The sequence below is a fragment of the Alligator mississippiensis genome, chromosome 3 (genome assembly GCF_030867095.1).
Source record: "Alligator mississippiensis isolate rAllMis1 chromosome 3, rAllMis1, whole genome shotgun sequence".
NCBI classification, from domain to species: domain Eukaryota; kingdom Metazoa; phylum Chordata; order Crocodylia; family Alligatoridae; genus Alligator; species Alligator mississippiensis.
The window spans coordinates 109828772-109855000 of NC_081826.1; the positions used below are offsets into that span (position 1 = coordinate 109828772).

The following is a 26229-nucleotide window of genomic DNA, read 5'->3' on the forward strand; positions in this document are numbered from 1 at the left end:
CACACACACACACACACTCCTGCCTGCACCTGCAGACACACACACACACACACACACTCCCGCCTGCACCTGCAGGCACACACACACACACACTCCTGCCTGCACCTGCAGACACACACACACACACACTCCCCCCTGCACCTGCAGACACACACACACACTCCCGCCTGCACCTGCAGACACACACACACACACACACTCCCGCCTGCACCTGCAGACACACACACACACACACACTCCCGCCTGCACCTGCAGACACACACACACACACACTCCCCCTGCACCTGCAGACACACACACACACACACACTCCCCCTGCACCTGCAGACACACACACACACACACACACTCCCCCTGCACCTGCAGACACACACACACACACACACACACTCCCCCTGCACCTGCAGACACACACACACACACACACACACACTCCCCCTGCACCTGCAGACACACACACACACACACACACACACACTCCCCCTGCACCTGCAGACACACACACACACACTCCCCCCTGCACCTGCAGACACACACACACACACACACTCCCCCTGCACCTGCAGACACACACACACACACACACACACACTCCCCCTGCACCTGCAGACACACACACACACACACACTCCCCCTGCACCTGCAGACACACACACACACACACACACACACACTCCCCCTGCACCTGCAGACACACACACACACACACACACTCCCCCTGCACCTGCAGACACACACACACACACACACACACACACACACACTCCCCCTGCACCTGCAGACACACACACACACACACACTCCCCCTGCACCTGCAGACACACACACACACACACACTCCCCCTGCAGCTGCAGACACACACACACGCACTCCCCCTGCACCTGCAGACACACACACACACAGTCCCCCTGCACCTGCACACACACACACACACACACTTCCCCCTGCACCTGCAGACACACACACACACACACACACACTCCCCCTGCACCTGCAGACACACACACACACTCCCCCTGCACCTGCACACACACACACACACTCCCCCCTGCACCTGCACACACACACACTCCCCCCTGCACCTGCACACACACACACACACACTTCCCCCTGCACCTGCACACACACACACACACACACTCCCCCCTGCACCTGCACACACACACACACACACACTCCCCCCTGCACCTGCACACACACACACACACACACTCCCCCTCTGCACCCGCAGACACACACAAACACACACTCCCCCTCTGCACCCGCAGACACACACACACACTCCCCCTCTGCACCCGCAGACACACACACACACTCCCCCTCTGCACCCGCAGACACACACACACACACACACTCCACCTCTGCACCCGCAGACACACACACACACACACTACCCCTCTGCACCCGCAGACACACACACACACTACCCCTCTGCACCCGCAGACACACACACACACTACTCCCCTGCACCTGCAGACACACACACACACACACACTTGCCCCTGCACCTGAAGACACACACACACACACACACTTGCCCCTGCACCTGAAGACACACACACACACACACACACTTGCCCCTGCACCTGAAGACACACACACACACACACACACACTTGCCCCTGCACCTGAAGACACACACACACACACACACACACACTTGCCCCTGCACCTGAAGACACACACACACACACACACACACACTTGCCCCTGCACCTGAAGACACACACACACACACACTTGCCCCTGCACCTGAAGACACACACACACACTTGCCCCTGCACCTGCAGAGACACACACACACTCCCCCCTGCACCTGCAGAGAGGGAGACACACACACACACACACACACTTTCCCCGGAGCCAGCAGGCAGGCAGGCAGGCAGACACACACACACACTTTCCCCTGCGCCTGCAGGCAGGCATGCAGACACACACACACACTTTCCCCTGCGCCTGCAGGCAGGCATGCAGACACACACACACACTTTCCCCTGCGCCTGCAGGCAGGCATGCAGACACACACACACACACTTTCCCCTGCGCCTGCAGGCAGGCATACAGACACACACACACACACACTTTCCCCTGCGCCTGCAGGCAGGCATGCAGACACACACACACACTTTCCCCTGCGCCTGCAGGCAGGCATGCAGACACACACACACACACACACACACACACTCCTCCCTGCACCTGCAGAGAGAGAGACACACACACACACACACACACACACACTCCTCCCTGCACCTGCAGAGAGAGAGACACACACACACACACTTCCCTCTGCGCCTGCAGGCAGGCAGGCAGGCACACACACACATACACTTTCCCCGGCGCCTGCAGGCAGGCAGGCAGGCAGGCAGGCAAGCAGGCAGGCAGGCAGACAGACACACACACACACTTTCCCCGGCGCCTGCAGGCAGGCAGGCAGGCAGACGCACACACAAACACACACTTTCCCCGGCGCCTGCAGGCAGGAAGGCAGACACACACACACACTTTCCCCTGCGCCTGCAGGCGGGCAGGCATGCGGACACACACACACACACTTTCCCCAGCGCCTGCAGGCAGGCAGGCAGACACACACACACACACACTTTCCCCAGCGCCTGCAGGCAGGCAGACACACACACACACACACTTTCCCCAGCGCCTGCAGGCAGGCAGACACACACACACACTTTCCCCAGCGCCTGGAGGCAGGAAGGCAGGCAGGCAGGCAGGCAGACACACACACACACACACACTTTCCCCAGCGCCTGCAGGCAGGCAGGCATGCAGACACACACACACACACACACTTTCCCCTGCGCCTGCAGGCGGGCAGGCATGCAGACACACACACACACACACACTTGCCCCAGCGCCTGCAGGCAGGCAGGCAGACACACACACACACACACACACTTTCCCCAGCGCCTGCAGGCAGGCAGACACACACACACACACACACACTTTCCCCAGCGCCTGCAGGCAGGCAGACACACACACACACTTTCCCCAGCACCTGCAGGCAGGCAGGCAGGCAGGCAGGCAGGCAGACACACACACACACACACACACACTTTCCCCAGCGCCTGCAGGCAGGCAGGCAGGCAGACACACACACACACACTTTCCCGAGCGCCTAGAGGCAGGCAGGCAGACAGATGCACACACACACACACTTTCCCCCGCGCCTGCAGACACACACACACACACACACACACACACACACACTCCCCCCGCACCTGCAGACACACACACACACACACACACTCCCCCCGTACCTGCAGACACACACACACACACACACTCCCCCCGTACCTGCAGACACACACACACACACACACACACTCCCCCCGTACCTGCAGACACACACACACACACACACTCCCCCCCTCCACCTGCAGACACACACACACACACACACACACACTCCCCCTCCACCTGCAGACACACACACACACACACACTCCCCCCTCCACCTGCAGACACACACACACACACACACACACTCCCCCTCCACCTGCAGACACACACACACACACACACACACTCCCCCCTGCACCTGCAGACACACACACACACACACTCCCCCCTGCACCTGCAGACACACACACACACACACTCCCCCCTGCACCTGCAGACACACACACACTTCCCCCTGCACCTGCAGACACACACACCACACACACACACTCCCCCCTGCACCTGCAGACACACACACACACACACTCCCCCCTGCACCTGCAGACACACACACACACACTCCCCCCTGCACCTGCAGACACACACACACACTCCCCTGCACCTGCAGACACACACACACACTCCCCTGCACCTGCAGACACACACACACACACACACACACACTCCCCCTGCACCTGCAGACACACACACACACACACACACACACACACACACTCCCCCTGCACCTGCAGACACACACACACACACACACTCCCGCCTGCACCTGCAGACACACACACACACACTCCCCCTGCACCTGCAGACACACACACACACACACACTCCCCCTGCACCTGCAGACACACACACACACACACACACTCCCCCCTGCACCTGCAGACACACACACACACACACACACTCCCCCTGCACCTGCAGACACACACACACACACACACACTCCCCCCTGCACCTGCAGACACACACACACAGACACACACTCCCCCCTGCACCTGCAGACACACACACACACACACACACTCCCCCTGCACCTGCAGACACACACACACAGACACACACTCCCCCTGCACCTGCAGACACACACACACACACACACTCCCCCAGCACCTGCAGACACACACACACACACACACTCCCCCTGCACCTGCAGACACACACACACACACGCACTCCCCCTGCACCTGCAGACACACACACACACACACACGCACTCCCCCTGCACCTGCAGACACACACACACACACACTCCCCCCTGCCCCTGCAGACACACACACACTCCCCCTGCCCCCTGCAGACACACACACACACACTCCCCCTGCACCTGCAGACACACACACACACACACACACACACTCCCCCCTGCACCTACAGACACACACACACACACACACACTCCCCCCTGCACCTGCAGACACACACACACACACACACACACACTCCCCCCTGCACCTGCAGACACACACACACACACTCCCGCCTGCACCTGCAGACACACACACACACACACACACACTCCCCCTGCACCTGCAGACACCACACACACACACACACACTCCCCCCTTCACCTGCAGACAAACACACACACACTCCCCCCTGCACCTGGACACACACACACACACACACACACTCCCCCTGCACCTGCAGACACACACACACACTCCCCCTGCACCTGCAGACACACACACACACACACACACACTCCCCCTGCACCTGCAGACACACACACACACACACACACACTCCCCCTGCACCTGCAGACACACACACACACAACTCCCCCTGCACCTGCAGACACACACACACACACACAACTCCCCTGCACCTGCAGACACACACACACACACACAACTCCCCTGCACCTGCAGACACACACACACACCACACAACTCCCCCTGCACCTGCAGACACACACACACACACAACTCCCCCTGCACCTGCAGACACACACACACACACAACTCCCCCTGCACCTGCAGACACACACACACACACACACTCCCCCTGCACCTGCACACACACACACACACACCACTCCCCCCTGCACCTGCAGACACACACACACACACACTCCCCCCTGCACCCGCAGACACACACACACACACTCCCCCCTGCACCCGCAGACACACACACACACTCCACCTCTGCACCCGCAGACACACACACACACACTACCCCTCTGCACCCGCAGACACACACACACACTACCCCTCTGCACCGCAGACACACACACCACTACTCCCCTGCACCTGCAGACACACACACACACACACACTTGCCCCTGCACCTGAAGACACACACACACACACACTTGCCCCTGCACCTGAAGACACACACACACACACACACACTTGCCCCTGCACCTGAAGACACACACACACACACACACACACTTGCCCCTGCACCTGAAGACACACACACACACACACACACACTTGCCCCTGCACCTGAAGACACACACACACACACACACACACACTTGCCCCTGCACCTGAAGACACACACACACACACTTGCTCCTGCACCTGAAGACACACACACACACACACTTGCCCCTGCACCTGAAGACACACACACACACACACTTGCCCCTGCACCTGAAGACACACACACACACTTGCCCTGCACCTGCACAGACACACACACACTCCCCCCTGCACCTGCAGAGAGGGAGACACACACACACACACACACACACTTTCCCGGAGCCAGCAGGCAGGCAGGCAGGCAGACACACACACACACTTTCCCCTGCGCCTGCAGGCAGACAGGCAGACACACACACACACTTTCCCCTGCGCCTGCAGGCAGGCATGCAGACACACACACACACTTTCCCCTGCGCCTGCAGGCAGGCATGCAGACACACACACACACTTTCCCCTGCGCCTGCAGGCAGGCATGCAGACACACACACACACACTTTCCCCTGCGCCTGCAGGCAGGCATGCAGACACACACCACACACACACTTTCCCCTGCGCCTGCAGGCAGGCATGCAGACACACACACACACACACTTTCCCCTGCGCCTGCAGGCAGGCATGCAGACACACACACACACTTTCCCCTGCGCCTGCAGGCAGGCATGCAGACACACACACACACACACACACACACACACTCCTCCCTGCACCTGCAGAGAGAGAGACACACACACACACACACACACACACTCCTCCCTGCACCTGCAGAGAGAGAGACACACACACACACACTTCCCTCTGCGCCTGCAGGCAGGCAGGCAGGCACACACACACATACACTTTCCCCGGCGCCTGCAGGCAGGCAGGCAGGCAGGCAGGCAAGCAGGCAGGCAGGCAGACAGACACACACACACACTTTCCCCGGCGCCTGCAGGCAGGCAGGCAGGCAGACGCACACACAAACACACACTTTCCCCGGCGCCTGCAGGCAGGAAGGCAGACACACACACACACTTTCCACTGCGCCTGCAGGCGGGCAGGCATGCGGACACACACACACACACACACTTTCCCCAGAGCCTGCAGGCAGGCAGGCAGACACACACACACACACACTTTCCCCAGCGCCTGCAGGCAGGCAGACACACACACACACACACTTTCCCCAGCGCCTGCAGGCAGGCAGACACACACACACACTTTCCCCAGCGCCTGGAGGCAGGCAGGCAGGCAGGCAGGCAGGCAGACACACACACACACACACACTTTCCCCAGCGCCTGCAGGCAGGCAGGCATGCAGACACACACACACACACACACTTTCCCCTGCGCCTGCAGGCGGGCAGGCATGCAGACACACACACACACACACACACTTGCCCCAGCGCCTGCAGGCAGGCAGGCAGACACACACACACACACACACTTTCCCCAGCGCCTGCAGGCAGGCAGACACACACACACACACACACACTTTCCCCAGCGCCTGCAGGCAGGCAGACACACACACACACTTTCCCCAGCACCTGCAGGCAGGCAGGCAGGCAGGCAGGCAGACACACACACACACACACACACACTTTCCCCAGCGCCTGCAGGCAGGCAGGCAGGCAGACACACACACACACACTTTCCCGAGCGCCTAGAGGCAGGCAGGCAGACAGATGCACACACACACACACTTTCCCCAGCGCCTGCAGACACACACACACACACACACACACACACACTCCCCCCGCACCTGCAGACACACACACACACACACACACACACACACTCCCCCCGCACCTGCAGACACACACACACACACACACTCCCCCCGTACCTGCAGACACACACACACACACACACACACTCCCCCCGTACCTGCAGACACACACACACACACACACACACTCCCCCCGTACCTGCAGACACACACACACACACACACACTCCCCCCTCCACCTGCAGACACACACACACACACACACACTCCCCCCTCCACCTGCAGACACACACACACACACACACTTCCCCCTGCACCTGCAGACACACACACACACACACACACTCCCCCCTGCACCTGCAGACACACACACACACACACTCCCCCCTGCACCTGCAGACACACACACACACACACACACACACTCCCCCCTGCACCTGCAGACACACACACACACACACTCCCCCCTGCACCTGCAGACACACACACACTTCCCCCTGCACCTGCAGACACACACACACACACACACACTCCCCCCTGCACCTGCAGACACACACACACACACACTCCCCCCTGCACCTGCAGACACACACACACACACTCCCCCCTGCACCTGCAGACACACACACACACTCCCCTGCACCTGGACACACACACACACACACACACACTCCCCCTGCACCTGCAGACACACACACACACACACACACACACACACACTCCCCCTGCACCTGCAGACACACACACACACACACACTCCCCCCTGCACCTGCAGACACACACACACACACACACTCCCGCCTGCACCTGCAGACACACACACACACACACTCCCGCCTGCACCTGCAGACACACACACACACGCTCCCGCCTGCACCTGCAGACACACACACACACACTCCCCCTGCACCTGCAGACACACACACACACACACACACTCCCCCTGCACCTGCAGACACACACACACACACACACTCCCCCCTGCACCTGCAGACACACACACACACACACGCTCCCCCCTGCACCTGCAGACACACACACACACACTCCCCCCTGCACCTGCAGACACACACACACACACACACTCCCCCCTGCACCTGCAGACACACACACACACACACACTCCCCCCTGCACCTGCAGACACACACACACACACACTCCCCCCTACACCTGCAGACACACACACACACACACACACTCCCTCCTGCACCTGCAGACACACACACACACACACACACTCCCCCCTGCACCTGCAGACACACACACACAGACACACACTCCCCCCTGCACCTGCAGACACACACACACACACACACTCCCCCCTGCACCTGCAGACACACACACACACACACACACTTCCCCTGCACCTGCAGACACACACACACACACACACTCCCCCTGCACCTGCAGACACACACACACACACGCACTCCCCCTGCACCTGCAGACACACACACACACACACGCACTCCCCCTGCACCTGCAGACACACACACACACACACTCCCCCCTGCCCCTGCAGACACACACACACACTCCCCTGCCCCTGCAGACACACACACACACACTCCCCCCTGCACCTGCAGACACACACACACACACACTCCCCCCTGCACCTACAGACACACACACACACACACACACACTCCCCCCTGCACCTGCAGACACACACACACACACACACACACACACTCCCCCCTGCACCTGCAGACACACACACACACACTCCTGCCTGCACCTGCAGACACACACACACACACACACACCCCCCTGCACCTGCAGACACACACACACACACACACACACTCCCCCCTTCACCTGCAGACACACACACACTCCCCCCTGCACCTGCAGACAAACACACACACACTCCCCCCTGCACCTGCAGACAAACACACACACACTCCCCCCTGCACCTGGACACACACACACACACACACACACTCCCCCCTGCACCTACAGACACACACACACACACACTCCCCCTGCACCTGCAGACACACACACACACACACACACACACACTCCCCCTGCACCTGCAGACACACACACACACACAACTCCCCCTGCACCTGCAGACACACACACACACGCACTCCCCCTGCACCTGCAGACACACACACACACTCCCCCCTGCACGTGCAGACACACACACACACACACACACTCCCCCTGCACCTGCAGACACACACACACACACACACTCCCGCCTGCACCTGCAGACACACACACACACTCCCCCCTGCACCTGCAGACACACACACACACACACACTCCCCCTGCACCTGCAGACACACACACACACACACACACTCCCCCTGCACCTGCAGACACACACACACACACACACTCCCCCTGCACCTGCAGACACACACACACACACACACTCCCCCTGCACCTGCAGACACACACACACACACACACACTCCCCCTGCACCTGCAGACACACACACACACTCCCCCTGCACCTGCAGACACACACACACACACACACTCCCCCTGCACCTGCAGACACACACACACACACACACTCCCCCTGCACCTGCAGACACACACACACACACACACTCCCCCTGCACCTGCAGACACACACACACACACACACTCCCCCTGCACCTGCAGACACACACACACACACACACTCCCCCTGCACCTGCAGACACACACACACACACACACTCCCCCTGCACCTGCAGACACACACACACACTCCCCCCTGCACCTGCAGACACACACACACACACACACTCCCCCTGCACCTGCAGACACACACACACACACACACACTCCCCCCTGCACCTGCAGACACACACACACACACTCCCCCTGCACCTGCAGACACACACACACACACTCCCCCTGCACCTGCAGACACACACACACACACACACTCCCGCCTGCACCTGCAGACACACACACACACTCCCCCCTGCACCTGCAGACACACACACACACACACACTCCCCCTGCACCTGCAGACACACACACACACACACACACTCCCCCCTGCACCTGCAGACACACACACACACACACTCCCCCCTGCACCTGCAGACACACACACACACACACACTCCCGCCTGCACCTGCAGACACACACACACACACACACTCCCGCCTGCACCTGCAGACACACACACACTCCCCCCTGCACCTGCAGACACACACACACACACACACACACTCCCCCTGCACCTGCAGACACACACACACACACTCCCCCTGCACCTGCAGACACACACACACACACACACACACACACACACTCCCCCTGCACCTGCAGACACACACACACACACACACACACACACACACTCCCCCTGCACCTGCAGACACACACACACACACACACACACTCCCCCTGCACCTGCAGACACACACACACACACACACACAACTCCCCCTGCACCTGCAGACACACACACACACACACACAACTCCCCCTGCACCTGCAGACACACACACACACACACACACACACAACTCCCCCTGCACCTGCAGACACACACACACACACACACACAACTCCCCCTGCACCTGCAGACACACACACACACACACACACAACTCCCCCTGCACCTGCAGACACACACACACACACACACACAACTCCCCCTGCACCTGCAGACACACACACACACGCACTCCCCCTGCACCTGCAGACACACACACACACGCACTCCCCCTGCACCTGCAGACACACACACACACACACACACTCCCCCTGCACCTGCAGACACACACACACACACACACACACACACAACTCCCCCTGCACCTGCAGACACACACACACACACACACACACTCCCCCTGCACCTGCAGACACACACACACACACACACACACACACACAACTCCCCCTGCACCTGCAGACACACACACACACACACAACTCCCCCTGCACCTGCAGACACACACACACACACAACTCCCCCTGCACCTGCAGACACACACACACACACTCCCCCCTGCACCTGCAGACACACACACACACACTCCCCCCTGCACCTGCAGACACACACACACACACACACACACCCCCTGCACCTGCAGACACACACACACACACACACACACACTCCCCCTCTGCACCCGCAGACACACACACACACACACACACACTCCCCCTCTGCACCCGCAGACACATACACACACACACACACACACACACTCCCCCTCTGCACCCGCAGACACACACACACACACACTCCCCCTCTGCACCCGCAGACACACACACACACACACTCCCCCTCTGCACCCGCAGACACACACACACACACACTACCCCTCTGCACCCGCAGACACACACACACACACTACCCCTCTGCACCCGCAGACACACACACACACACACACTACCCCCCTGCACCCGCAGACACACACACACACACACTACCCCCCTGCACCTGCAGACACACACACACACACTTGCCCCTGCACCTGAAGACACACACACACACACTTGCCCCTGCACCTGAAGACACACACACACACACACACACACACACACACACACACTTGCCCCTGCACCTGAAGACACACACACACACACACACACACACTTGCCCCTGCACCTGAAGACACACACACACAACTTGCCCCTGCACCTGAAGACACACACACACACACACACACACTTGCCCCTGCACCTGAAGACACACACACACACTTGCCCCTGCACCTGCACAGACACACACACACTCCCCCCTGCACCTGCAGAGAGGGAGACACACACACACACACACACACACACTTCCCCCTGCGCCTGCAGGCAGGCAGGCAGGCACACACACACACACACTTTCCCCGGAGCCAGCAGGCAGGCAGGCAGGCAGACACACACACACACTTTCCCCTGCGCCTGCAGGCAGACAGGCAGACACACACACACACTTTCCCCTGCGCCTGCAGGCAGGCATGCAGACACACACACACACTTTCCCCTGCGCCTGCAGGCAGGCATGCAGACACACACACACACACACTTTCCCCTGCGCCTGCAGGCAGGCATGCAGACACACACACACACACACTTTCCCCTGCGCCTGCAGGCAGGCATGCAGACACACACACACACACTTTCCCCTGCGCCTGCAGGCAGGCATGCAGACACACACACACACACACACACACTCCTCCCTGCACCTGCAGAGAGAGAGACACACACACACACACACACACACACTCCTCCCTGCACCTGCAGAGAGAGAGACACACACACACACACACTTCCCTCTGCGCCTGCAGGCAGGAAGGCAGGCACACACACACATACACTTTCCCCGGCGCCTGCAGGCAGGCAGGCAGGCAGACGCACACACACACACACTTTCCCCGGCGCCTGCAGGCAGGAAGGCAGACACACACACACACTTTCCCCTGCGCCTGCAGGCGGGCAGGCATGCGGACACACACACACACACTTTCCCCAGCGCCTGCAGGCAGGCAGGCAGACACACACACACACACACTTTCCCCAGCGCCTGCAGGCAGGCAGACACACACACACACACACTTTCCCCAGCGCCTGCAGGCAGGCAGACACACACACACACTTTCCCCAGCGCCTGGAGGCAGGCAGGCAGGCAGGCAGGCAGGCAGACACACACACACACACACACTTTCCCCAGCGCCTGCAGGCAGGCAGGCATGCAGACACACACACACACACACACTTTCCCCTGCGCCTGCAGGCGGGCAGGCATGCAGACACACACACACACACACACACTTGCCCCAGCGCCTGCAGGCAGGCAGGCAGACACACACACACACACACACTTTCCCCAGCGCCTGCAGGCAGGCAGACACACACACACACACACACACTTTCCCCAGCGCCTGCAGGCAGGCAGACACACACACACACTTTCCCCAGCACCTGCAGGCAGGCAGGCAGGCAGGCAGGCAGACACACACACACACACACACACACTTTCCCCAGCGCCTGCAGGCAGGCAGGCAGGCAGACACACACACACACACTTTCCCGAGCGCCTAGAGGCAGGCAGGCAGACAGATGCACACACACACACACTTTCCCCAGCGCCTGCAGACACACACACACACACACACACACACACACTCCCCCCGCACCTGCAGACACACACACACACACACACACACACACACACTCCCCCCGCACCTGCAGACACACACACACACACACACACACTCCCCCCGTACCTGCAGACACACACACACACACACACACACTCCCCCCGTACCTGCAGACACACACACACACACACACACACTCCCCCCGTACCTGCAGACACACACACACACACACACACTCCCCCCTCCACCTGCAGACACACACACACACACACACACTCCCCCCTCCACCTGCAGACACACACACACACACACACTTCCCCCTGCACCTGCAGACACACACACACACACACACACTCCCCCCTGCACCTGCAGACACACACACACACACACACACTCCCCCCTGCACCTGCAGACACACACACACACACACACACACACTCCCCCCTGCACCTGCAGACACACACACACACACACTCCCCCCTGCACCTGCAGACACACACACACTTCCCCCTGCACCTGCAGACACACACACACACACACACACTCCCCCCTGCACCTGCAGACACACACACACACACACTCCCCCCTGCACCTGCAGACACACACACACACACTCCCCCCTGCACCTGCAGACACACACACACACTCCCCTGCACCTGGACACACACACACACACACACACACTCCCCCTGCACCTGCAGACACACACACACACACACACACACACACACACACTCCCCCTGCACCTGCAGACACACACACACACACACACTCCCCCCTGCACCTGCAGACACACACACACACACACACTCCCGCCTGCACCTGCAGACACACACACACACACACTCCCGCCTGCACCTGCAGACACACACACACACGCTCCCGCCTGCACCTGCAGACACACACACACACACTCCCCCTGCACCTGCAGACACACACACACACACACACACTCCCCCTGCACCTGCAGACACACACACACACACACACTCCCCCCTGCACCTGCAGACACACACACACACACACACTCCCCCCTGCACCTGCAGACACACACACACACACTCCCCCCTGCACCTGCAGACACACACACACACACACACTCCCCCCTGCACCTGCAGACACACACACACACACACACTCCCCCCTGCACCTGCAGACACACACACACACACACTCCCCCCTACACCTGCAGACACACACACACACACACACACTCCCTCCTGCACCTGCAGACACACACACACACACACACACACTCCCCCCTGCACCTGCAGACACACACACACAGACACACACTCCCCCCTGCACCTGCAGACACACACACACACACACACTCCCCCCTGCACCTGCAGACACACACACACACACACACACTTCCCCTGCACCTGCAGACACACACACACACACACACTCCCCCTGCACCTGCAGACACACACACACACACGCACTCCCCCTGCACCTGCAGACACACACACACACACACGCACTCCCCCTGCACCTGCAGACACACACACACACACACTCCCCCCTGCCCCTGCAGACACACACACACTCCCCCTGCCCCTGCAGACACACACACACACACTCCCCCCTGCACCTGCAGACACACACACACACACACTCCCCCCTGCACCTACAGACACACACACACACACACACACACTCCCCCCTGCACCTGCAGACACACACACACACACACACACACACACTCCCCCCTGCACCTGCAGACACACACACACACACTCCTGCCTGCACCTGCAGACACACACACACACACACACACTCCCCCTGCACCTGCAGACACACACACACACACACACACACTCCCCCCTTCACCTGCAGACACACACACACTCCCCCCTGCACCTGCAGACAAACACACACACACTCCCCCCTGCACCTGCAGACAAACACACACACACTCCCCCCTGCACCTGGACACACACACACACACACACACACTCCCCCCTGCACCTACAGACACACACACACACACACTCCCCCTGCACCTGCAGACACACACACACACACACACACACACACTCCCCCTGCACCTGCAGACACACACACACACACAACTCCCCCTGCACCTGCAGACACACACACACACGCACTCCCCCTGCACCTGCAGACACACACACACACTCCCCCCTGCACGTGCAGACACACACACACACACACACACTCCCCCTGCACCTGCAGACACACACACACACACACACTCCCGCCTGCACCTGCAGACACACACACACACTCCCCCCTGCACCTGCAGACACACACACACACACACACTCCCCCTGCACCTGCAGACACACACACACACACACACACTCCCCCTGCACCTGCAGACACACACACACACACACACTCCCCCTGCACCTGCAGACACACACACACACACACACTCCCCCTGCACCTGCAGACACACACACACACTCCCCCTGCACCTGCAGACACACACACACACACACACTCCCCCTGCACCTGCAGACACACACACACACACACACTCCCCCTGCACCTGCAGACACACACACACACACACACTCCCCCTGCACCTGCAGACACACACACACACACACACTCCCCCTGCACCTGCAGACACACACACACACACACACTCCCCCTGCACCTGCAGACACACACACACACACACACTCCCCCTGCACCTGCAGACACACACACACACTCCCCCCTGCACCTGCAGACACACACACACACACACACTCCCCCTGCACCTGCAGACACACACACACACACACACACTCCCCCCTGCACCTGCAGACACACACACACACACTCCCCCTGCACCTGCAGACACACACACACACACTCCCCCTGCACCTGCAGACACACACACACACACACACTCCCGCCTGCACCTGCAGACACACACACACACTCCCCCCTGCACCTGCAGACACACACACACACACACACTCCCCCTGCACCTGCAGACACACACACACACACACACACTCCCCCCTGCACCTGCAGACACACACACACACACACTCCCCCCTGCACCTGCAGACACACACACACACACACACTCCCGCCTGCACCTGCAGACACACACACACACACACACTCCCGCCTGCACCTGCAGACACACACACACTCCCCCCTGCACCTGCAGACACACACACACACACACACACACTCCCCCTGCACCTGCAGACACACACACACACACTCCCCCTGCACCTGCAGACACACACACACACACACACACACACACACTCCCCCTGCACCTGCAGACACACACACACACACACACACACACACACACTCCCCCTGCACCTGCAGACACACACACACACACACACACACTCCCCCTGCACCTGCAGACACACACACACACACACACACACAACTCCCCCTGCACCTGCAGACACACACACACACACACACAACTCCCCCTGCACCTGCAGACACACACACACACACACACACACAACTCCCCCTGCACCTGCAGACACACACACACACACACACACACAACTCCCCCTGCACCTGCAGACACACACACACACACACACACAACTCCCCCTGCACCTGCAGACACACACACACACACACACACAACTCCCCCTGCACCTGCAGACACACACACACACGCACTCCCCCTGCACCTGCAGACACACACACACACGCACTCCCCCTGCACCTGCAGACACACACACACACACACACACTCCCCCTGCACCTGCAGACACACACACACACACACACACACACACAACTCCCCCTGCACCTGCAGACACACACACACACACACACACACTCCCCCTGCACCTGCAGACACACACACACACACACACACACACACACAACTCCCCCTGCACCTGCAGACACACACACACACACACAACTCCCCCTGCACCTGCAGACACACACACACACACAACTCCCCCTGCACCTGCAGACACACACACACACACTCCCCCCTGCACCTGCAGACACACACACACACACTCCCCCCTGCACCTGCAGACACACACACACACACACACACACCCCCTGCACCTGCAGACACACACACACACACACACACACACTCCCCCTCTGCACCCGCAGACACACACACACACACACACACACTCCCCCTCTGCACCCGCAGACACATACACACACACACACACACACACACTCCCCCTCTGCACCCGCAGACACACACACACACACACTCCCCCTCTGCACCCGCAGACACACACACACACACACTCCCCCTCTGCACCCGCAGACACACACACACACACACTACCCCTCTGCACCCGCAGACACACACACACACACTACCCCTCTGCACCCGCAGACACACACACACACACACACTACCCCCCTGCACCCGCAGACACACACACACACACACTACCCCCCTGCACCTGCAGACACACACACACACACTTGCCCCTGCACCTGAAGACACACACACACACACTTGCCCCTGCACCTGAAGACACACACACACACACACACACACACACACACACACACACACTTGCCCCTGCACCTGAAGACACACACACACACACACACACACACTTGCCCCTGCACCTGAAGACACACACACACAACTTGCCCCTGCACCTGAAGACACACACACACACACACACACACTTGCCCCTGCACCTGAAGACACACACACACACTTGCCCCTGCACCTGCACAGACACACACACACTCCCCCCTGCACCTGCAGAGAGGGAGACACACACACACACACACACACACACTTCCCCCTGCGCCTGCAGGCAGGCAGGCAGGCACACACACACACACACTTTCCCCGGAGCCAGCAGGCAGGCAGGCAGGCAGACACACACACACACTTTCCCCTGCGCCTGCAGGCAGACAGGCAGACACACACACACACTTTCCCCTGCGCCTGCAGGCAGGCATGCAGACACACACACACACTTTCCCCTGCGCCTGCAGGCAGGCATGCAGACACACACACACACACACTTTCCCCTGCGCCTGCAGGCAGGCATGCAGACACACACACACACACACTTTCCCCTGCGCCTGCAGGCAGGCATGCAGACACACACACACACACTTTCCCCTGCGCCTGCAGGCAGGCATGCAGACACACACACACACACACACACACTCCTCCCTGCACCTGCAGAGAGAGAGACACACACACACACACACACACACACTCCTCCCTGCACCTGCAGAGAGAGAGACACACACACACACACACTTCCCTCTGCGCCTGCAGGCAGGAAGGCAGGCACACACACACATACACTTTCCCCGGCGCCTGCAGGCAGGCAGGCAGGCAGACGCACACACACACACACTTTCCCCGGCGCCTGCAGGCAGGAAGGCAGACACACACACACACTTTCCCCTGCGCCTGCAGGCGGGCAGGCATGCGGACACACACACACACACTTTCCCCAGCGCCTGCAGGCAGGCAGGCAGACACACACACACACACACTTTCCCCAGCGCCTGCAGGCAGGCAGACACACACACACACACACTTTCCCCAGCGCCTGCAGGCAGGCAGACACACACACACACTTTCCCCAGCGCCTGGAGGCAGGCAGGCAGGCAGGCAGGCAGACACACACACACACACACACTTTCCCCAGCGCCTGCAGGCAGGCAGGCAGGCAGACACACACACTTTCCACTGCGCCTGCAGGCGGGCAGGCATGCAGACACACACACACACACACACTTGCCCCAGCGCCTGCAGGCAGGCAGGCAGACACACACACACACACACACACACTTTCCCCAGCGCCTGCAGGCAGGCAGACACACACACACACACTTTCCCCAGCGCCTGCAGGCAGGCAGACACACACACACACTTTCCCCAGCACCTGCAGGCAGGCAGGCAGGCAGGCAGGCAGGCAGACACACACACACACACACACACTTTCCCCAGCGCCTGCAGGCAGGCAGGCAGGCAGACACACACACACACACACTTTCCCGAGCGCCTAGAGGCAGGCAGGCAGACAGATGCACACACACACACACTTTCCCCCGCGCCTGCAGACACACACACACACACACACACACTCCCCCTGCACCTGCAGACACAGACACACACACACACACACACTCCCCCCGTACCTGCAGACACACACACACACACACACACACTCCCCCCGTACCTGCAGACACACACACACACACACACACACTCCCCCCTGCACCTGCAGACACACACACACACACACACACACACTCCCCCCTGCACCTGCAGACACACACACACACACACACTCCCCCCTGCACCTGCAGACACACACACACACACACACTCCCCCCTGCACCTGCAGACACACACACACACACTCCCGCCTGCACCTGCAGACACACACACACACACACACACACTCCCCCTGCACCTGCAGACACACACACACACACACACACTCCCCCCTGCACCTGCAGACACACACACACACACTCCCCCCTGCACCTGCAGACACACACACACACACACACACACTCCCCCTGCACCTGCAGACACACACACACACACACACACACACACACTCCCCCTGCACCTGCAGACACACACACACATACACACACACACACTCCCCCTGCACCTGCAGACACACACACACACACACACACACACACTCCCCCTGCACCTGCAGACACACACACACACACACACACACACACACACTCCCCCTGCACCTGCAGACACACACACACACACGCACACTCCCCCTGCACCTGCAGACACACACACACACACACACACTCCCCCTGCACCTGCAGACACACACACACACACACACACACAACTCCCCCTGCACCTGCAGACACACACACACACACACACACAACTCCCCCTGCACCTGCAGACACACACACACACACAACTCCCCCTGCACCTGCAGACACACACACACACACACACACTCCCCCCTGCACCTGCAGACACACACACACACACACACACACTCCCCCCTGCACCTGCAGACACACACACACACACACACACTCCCCCCTGCACCTGCAGACACACACACACACTCCCCCCTGCACCTGCAGACACACACACACACACACACACACACACACACTCCCCCCTGCACCTGCAGACACACACACACACACACACACACACACACACTCCCCCCTGCACCTGCAGACACACACACACACACACACACACACTCCCCCCTGCACCTGCAGACACACACACACACACACACACACTCCCCCCTGCACCTGCAGACACACACACACACACACTCCCCCTGCACCTGCAGACACACACACACACACACACACACACTCCCCCTGCACCTGCAGACACACACACAAACACACACACACTCCCCCTGCACCTGCAGACACACACACACACAACTCCCCCTGCACCTGCAGACACACACACACACACACAACTCCCCCTGCACCTGCAGACACACACACACACACACTCCCCCTGCACCTGCACACACACACACACACACTCCCCCTGCACCTGCACACACACACACTCCCCCCTGCACCTGCACACACACACACACACACACACTCCCCCCTGCACCTGCAGACACACACACACACACACACTCCCCCCTGCACCTGCAGACACACACACACACACACACACTCCCCCCTGCACCTGCAGACACACACACACACACACACACACACTCCCCCCTGCACCTGCAGACACACACACACACACACACTCCCCCCTGCACCTGCAGACACACACACACACACACACACTCCCCCCTGCACCTGCAGACACACACACACACACACACACACTCCCCCCTGCACCTGCAGACACACACACACACTCCCCCTGCACCTGCAGACACACACACACACACACACTCCCGCCTGCACCTGCAGACACACACACACACACACACTCCCCCCTGCACCTGCAGACACACACACACACACACACTCCCCCTGCACCTGCAGACACACACACACACACACTCCCCCTCCACCTGGACACACACACACACACTCCCCCTGCACCTGCAGACACACACACACACACACACACTCCCCCTGCACCTGCAGACACACACACACACACTCCCCCTGCACCTGCAGACACACACACACACACACACACACACACACTCCCCCTGCACCTGCAGACACACACACACACACACACACACACACACTCCCCCTGCACCTGCAGACACACACACACACACACACACACTCCCCCTGCACCTGCAGACACACACACACACACACACACACTCCCCCTGCACCTGCAGACACACACACACACACACACAACTCCCCCTGCACCTGCAGACACACACACACACACAACTCCCCCTGCACCTGCAGACACACACACACACACACTCCCCCCTGCACCTGCAGACACACACACACACACACACACTCCCCCCTGCACCTGCAGACACACACACACACACACACTCCCCCCTGCACCTGCAGACACACACACACACGCACACACACACACACACTCCCCCCTGCACCTGCAGACACACACACACACACACACACACTCCCCCCTGCACCTGCAGACACACACACACACACACTCCCCCTGCACCTGCAGACACACACACAAACACACACACACTCCCCCTGCACCTGCAGACACACACACACACACAACTCCCCCTGCACCTGCAGACACACACACACACACACACAACTCCCCCTGCACCTGCAGACACACACACACACACACTCCCCCTGCACCTGCACACACACACACACACACTCCCCCTGCACCTGCACACACACACACTCCCCCCTGCACCTGCACACACACACACACACACACACTCCCCCCTGCACCTGCAGACACACACACACACACACACACTCCCCCCTGCACCTGCAGACACACACACACACACACACACTCCCCCCTGCACCTGCAGACACACACACACACACACACACACACTCCCCCCTGCACCTGCAGACACACACACACACACACACTCCCCCCTGCACCTGCAGACACACACACACACACACACTCCCCCCTGCACCTGCAGACACACACACACACACACACACACTCCCCCCTGCACCTGCAGACACACACACACACTCCCCCTGCACCTGCAGACACACACACACACACACACTCCCGCCTGCACCTGCAGACACACACACACACACACACTCCCCCCTGCACCTGCAGACACACACACACACACACACTCCCCCTGCACCTGCAGACACACACACACACACACACTCCCCCCTGCACCTGCAAACACACACACACACTCCCCCCTGCACCTGCAGACACACACACACACACACTCCCCCTCCACCTGGACACACACACACACACTCCCCCTGCACCTGCAGACACACACACACACACACACACTCCCCCTGCACCTGCAGACACACACACACACACTCCCCCTGCACCTGCAGACACACACACACACACACACACACACACTCCCCCTGCACCTGCAGACACACACACACACACACACACACTCCCCCTGCACCTGCAGACACACACACACACACACTCCCCCTGCACCTGCAGACACACACACACACACACACACACACTCCCCCTGCACCTGCAGACACACACACACACACACACACACACTCCCCCTGCACCTGCAGACACACACACACACACACACACACACACACACTCCCCCTGCACCTGCAGACACACACACACACACACACACACACACTCCCCCTGCACCTGCAGACACACACACACACACACACTCCCCCCTGCACCTGCAGACACACACACACACACACTCCCCCTCCACCTGGACACACACTCACAACTCCCCCTGCACCTGCAGACACACACACACACACACACACACACAACTCCCCCTGCACCTGCAGACACACACACACACACACACACTCCCCCTGCACCTGCAGACACACACACACACACACACACACACAACTCCCCCTGCACCTGCAGACACACACACACACACAACTCCCCCTGCACCTGCAGACACACACACACACGCACTCCCCCTGCACCTGCAGACACACACACACACGCACTCCCCCTGCACCTGCAGACACACACACACACACACACTCCCCCTGCACCTGCAGACACACACACACACACACACACACTCCCCCTGCACCTGCAGACACACACACACACACACACACCTCCCCCTGCACCTGCAGACACACACACACACACAACTCCCCCTGCACCTGCAGACACACACACACACGCACTCCCCCTGCACCTGCAGACACACACACACACACTCCCCCCTGCACCTGCAGACACACACACACACACTCCCCCCTGCACCTGCAGACACACACACACACACTCCCCCCTGCACCTGCAGACACACACACACACACTCCCCCCTGCACCTGCAGACACACACACACACACACTCCCCCCTGCACCTGCAGACACACACACACACACACTCCCCCCTGCACCTGCAGACACACACACACACACACACTCCCCCTGCACCTGCAGACACACACACACACACACACTCCCCCTGCACCTGCAGACACACACACACACACACACACACACTCCCCCTGCACCTGCAGACACACACACACACACACACACTCCCCCCTGCACCTGCAGACACACACACACACACACACACTCCCCCCTGCACCTGCAGACACACACACACACACACACACACTCCCCCCTGCACCTGCAGACACACACACACACACACACACACTCCCCCCTGCACCTGCAGACACACACACACACACACACACACTCCCCCCTGCACCTGCAGACACACACACACACACACACTCCCCCCTGCACCTGCAGACACACACACACACACTCCCCCCTGCACCTGCAGACACACACACACACACACACACACACTCCCCCCTGCACCTGCAGACACACACACACACACACACACACTCCCCCCTGCACCTGCAGACACACACACACACACACACACTCCCCCCTGCACCTGCAGACACACACACACACACACACACACTCCCCCCTGCACCTGCAGACACACACACACACACACTCCCCCTGCACCTGCAGACACACACACACACACAACTCCCCCTGCACCTGCAGACACACACACACACACACACAACTCCCCCTGCACCTGCAGACACACACACACACACACTCCCCCTGCACCTGCACACACACACACACACACTCCCCCTGCACCTGCACACACACACACTCCCCCCTGCACCTGCACACACACACACACACACACACACACTCCCCCCTGCACCTGCAGACACACACACACACACACACACACTCCCCCCTGCACCTGCAGACACACACACACACACACACTCCCCCCTGCACCTGCAGACACACACACACACACACACACACACTCCCCCCTGCACCTGCAGACACACACACACACACACACTCCCCCCTGCACCTGCAGACACACACACACACACACACTCCCCCCTGCACCTGCAGACACACACACACACACACACTCCCCCCTGCACCTGCAGACACACACACACACACACACTCCCCCCTGCACCTGCAGACACACACACACACACACACTCCCCCTGCACCTGCAGACACACACACACACACACACTCCCCCCTGCACCTGCAGACACACACACACACACTCCCCCCTGCACCTGCAGACACACACACACACACACTCCCCCTCCACCTGGACACACACACACACACTCCCCCTGCACCTGCAGACACACACACACACACACACACTCCCCCTGCACCTGCAGACACACACACACACACTCCCCCTGCACCTGCAGACACACACACACACACACACACACACACTCCCCCTGCACCTGCAGACACACACACACACACACACACACACACACTCCCCCTGCACCTGCAGACACACACACACACACTCCCCCTGCACCTGCAGACACACACACACACACACACACACACACTCCCCCTGCACCTGCAGACACACACACACACACACACACTCCCCCTGCACCTGCAGACACACACACACACACACACACACTCCCCCTGCACCTGCAGACACACACACACACACACACACACACTCCCCCTGCACCTGCAGACACACACACACACACACACACACACTCCCCCTGCACCTGCAGACACACACACACACACACACACTCCCCCCTGCACCTGCAGACACACACACACACACACTCCCCCTCCACCTGGACACACACTCACAACTCCCCCTGCACCTGCAGACACACACACACACACACACACACAACTCCCCCTGCACCTGCAGACACACACACACACACACACACAACTCCCCCTGCACCTGCAGACACACACACACACACACACAACTCCCCCTGCACCTGCAGACACACACACACACACACACACACACAACTCCCCCTGCACCTGCAGACACACACACACACACAACTCCCCCTGCACCTGCAGACACACACACACACGCACTCCCCCTGCACCTGCAGACACACACACACACGCACTCCCCCTGCACCTGCAGACACACACACACACACACACTCCCCCTGCACCTGCAGACACACACACACACACACACACACTCCCCCTGCACCTGCAGACACACACACACACACACTCCCCCTGCACCTGCAGACACACACACACACACACACACACACACCTCCCCCTGCACCTGCAGACACACACACACACACAACTCCCCCTGCACCTGCAGACACACACACACACGCACTCCCCCTGCACCTGCAGACACACACACACACGCACTCCCCCCTGCACCTGCAGACACACACACACACACTCCCCCCTGCACCTGCAGACACACACACACACACACTCCCCCCTGCA

The 26229-nt window shown here is 59.9% G+C and overlaps 2 protein-coding genes across 5 annotated transcripts in view; both read right to left on the reverse strand.

Annotated features, from left to right (window-relative positions):
* Positions 1-26229, reverse strand: part of ZNF516 (zinc finger protein 516) — a 194390-nt gene that overhangs the window by 58074 nt on the left and 110087 nt on the right. The gene's annotated exons all lie outside the window — the stretch shown is intronic.
* On the reverse strand, positions 17600-19362 carry LOC132249352 (keratin-associated protein 5-1-like). Its single transcript, XM_059724285.1, has 2 exons — positions 17848-19362; positions 17600-17813 (listed from the first exon to the last, which is right to left on the reverse strand). The coding sequence occupies exons 1-2, from the start codon at positions 19066-19068 to the stop codon at positions 17766-17768; spliced, it is 1269 nt and encodes a 422-aa protein (XP_059580268.1). The 5' UTR covers positions 19069-19362; the 3' UTR covers positions 17600-17765.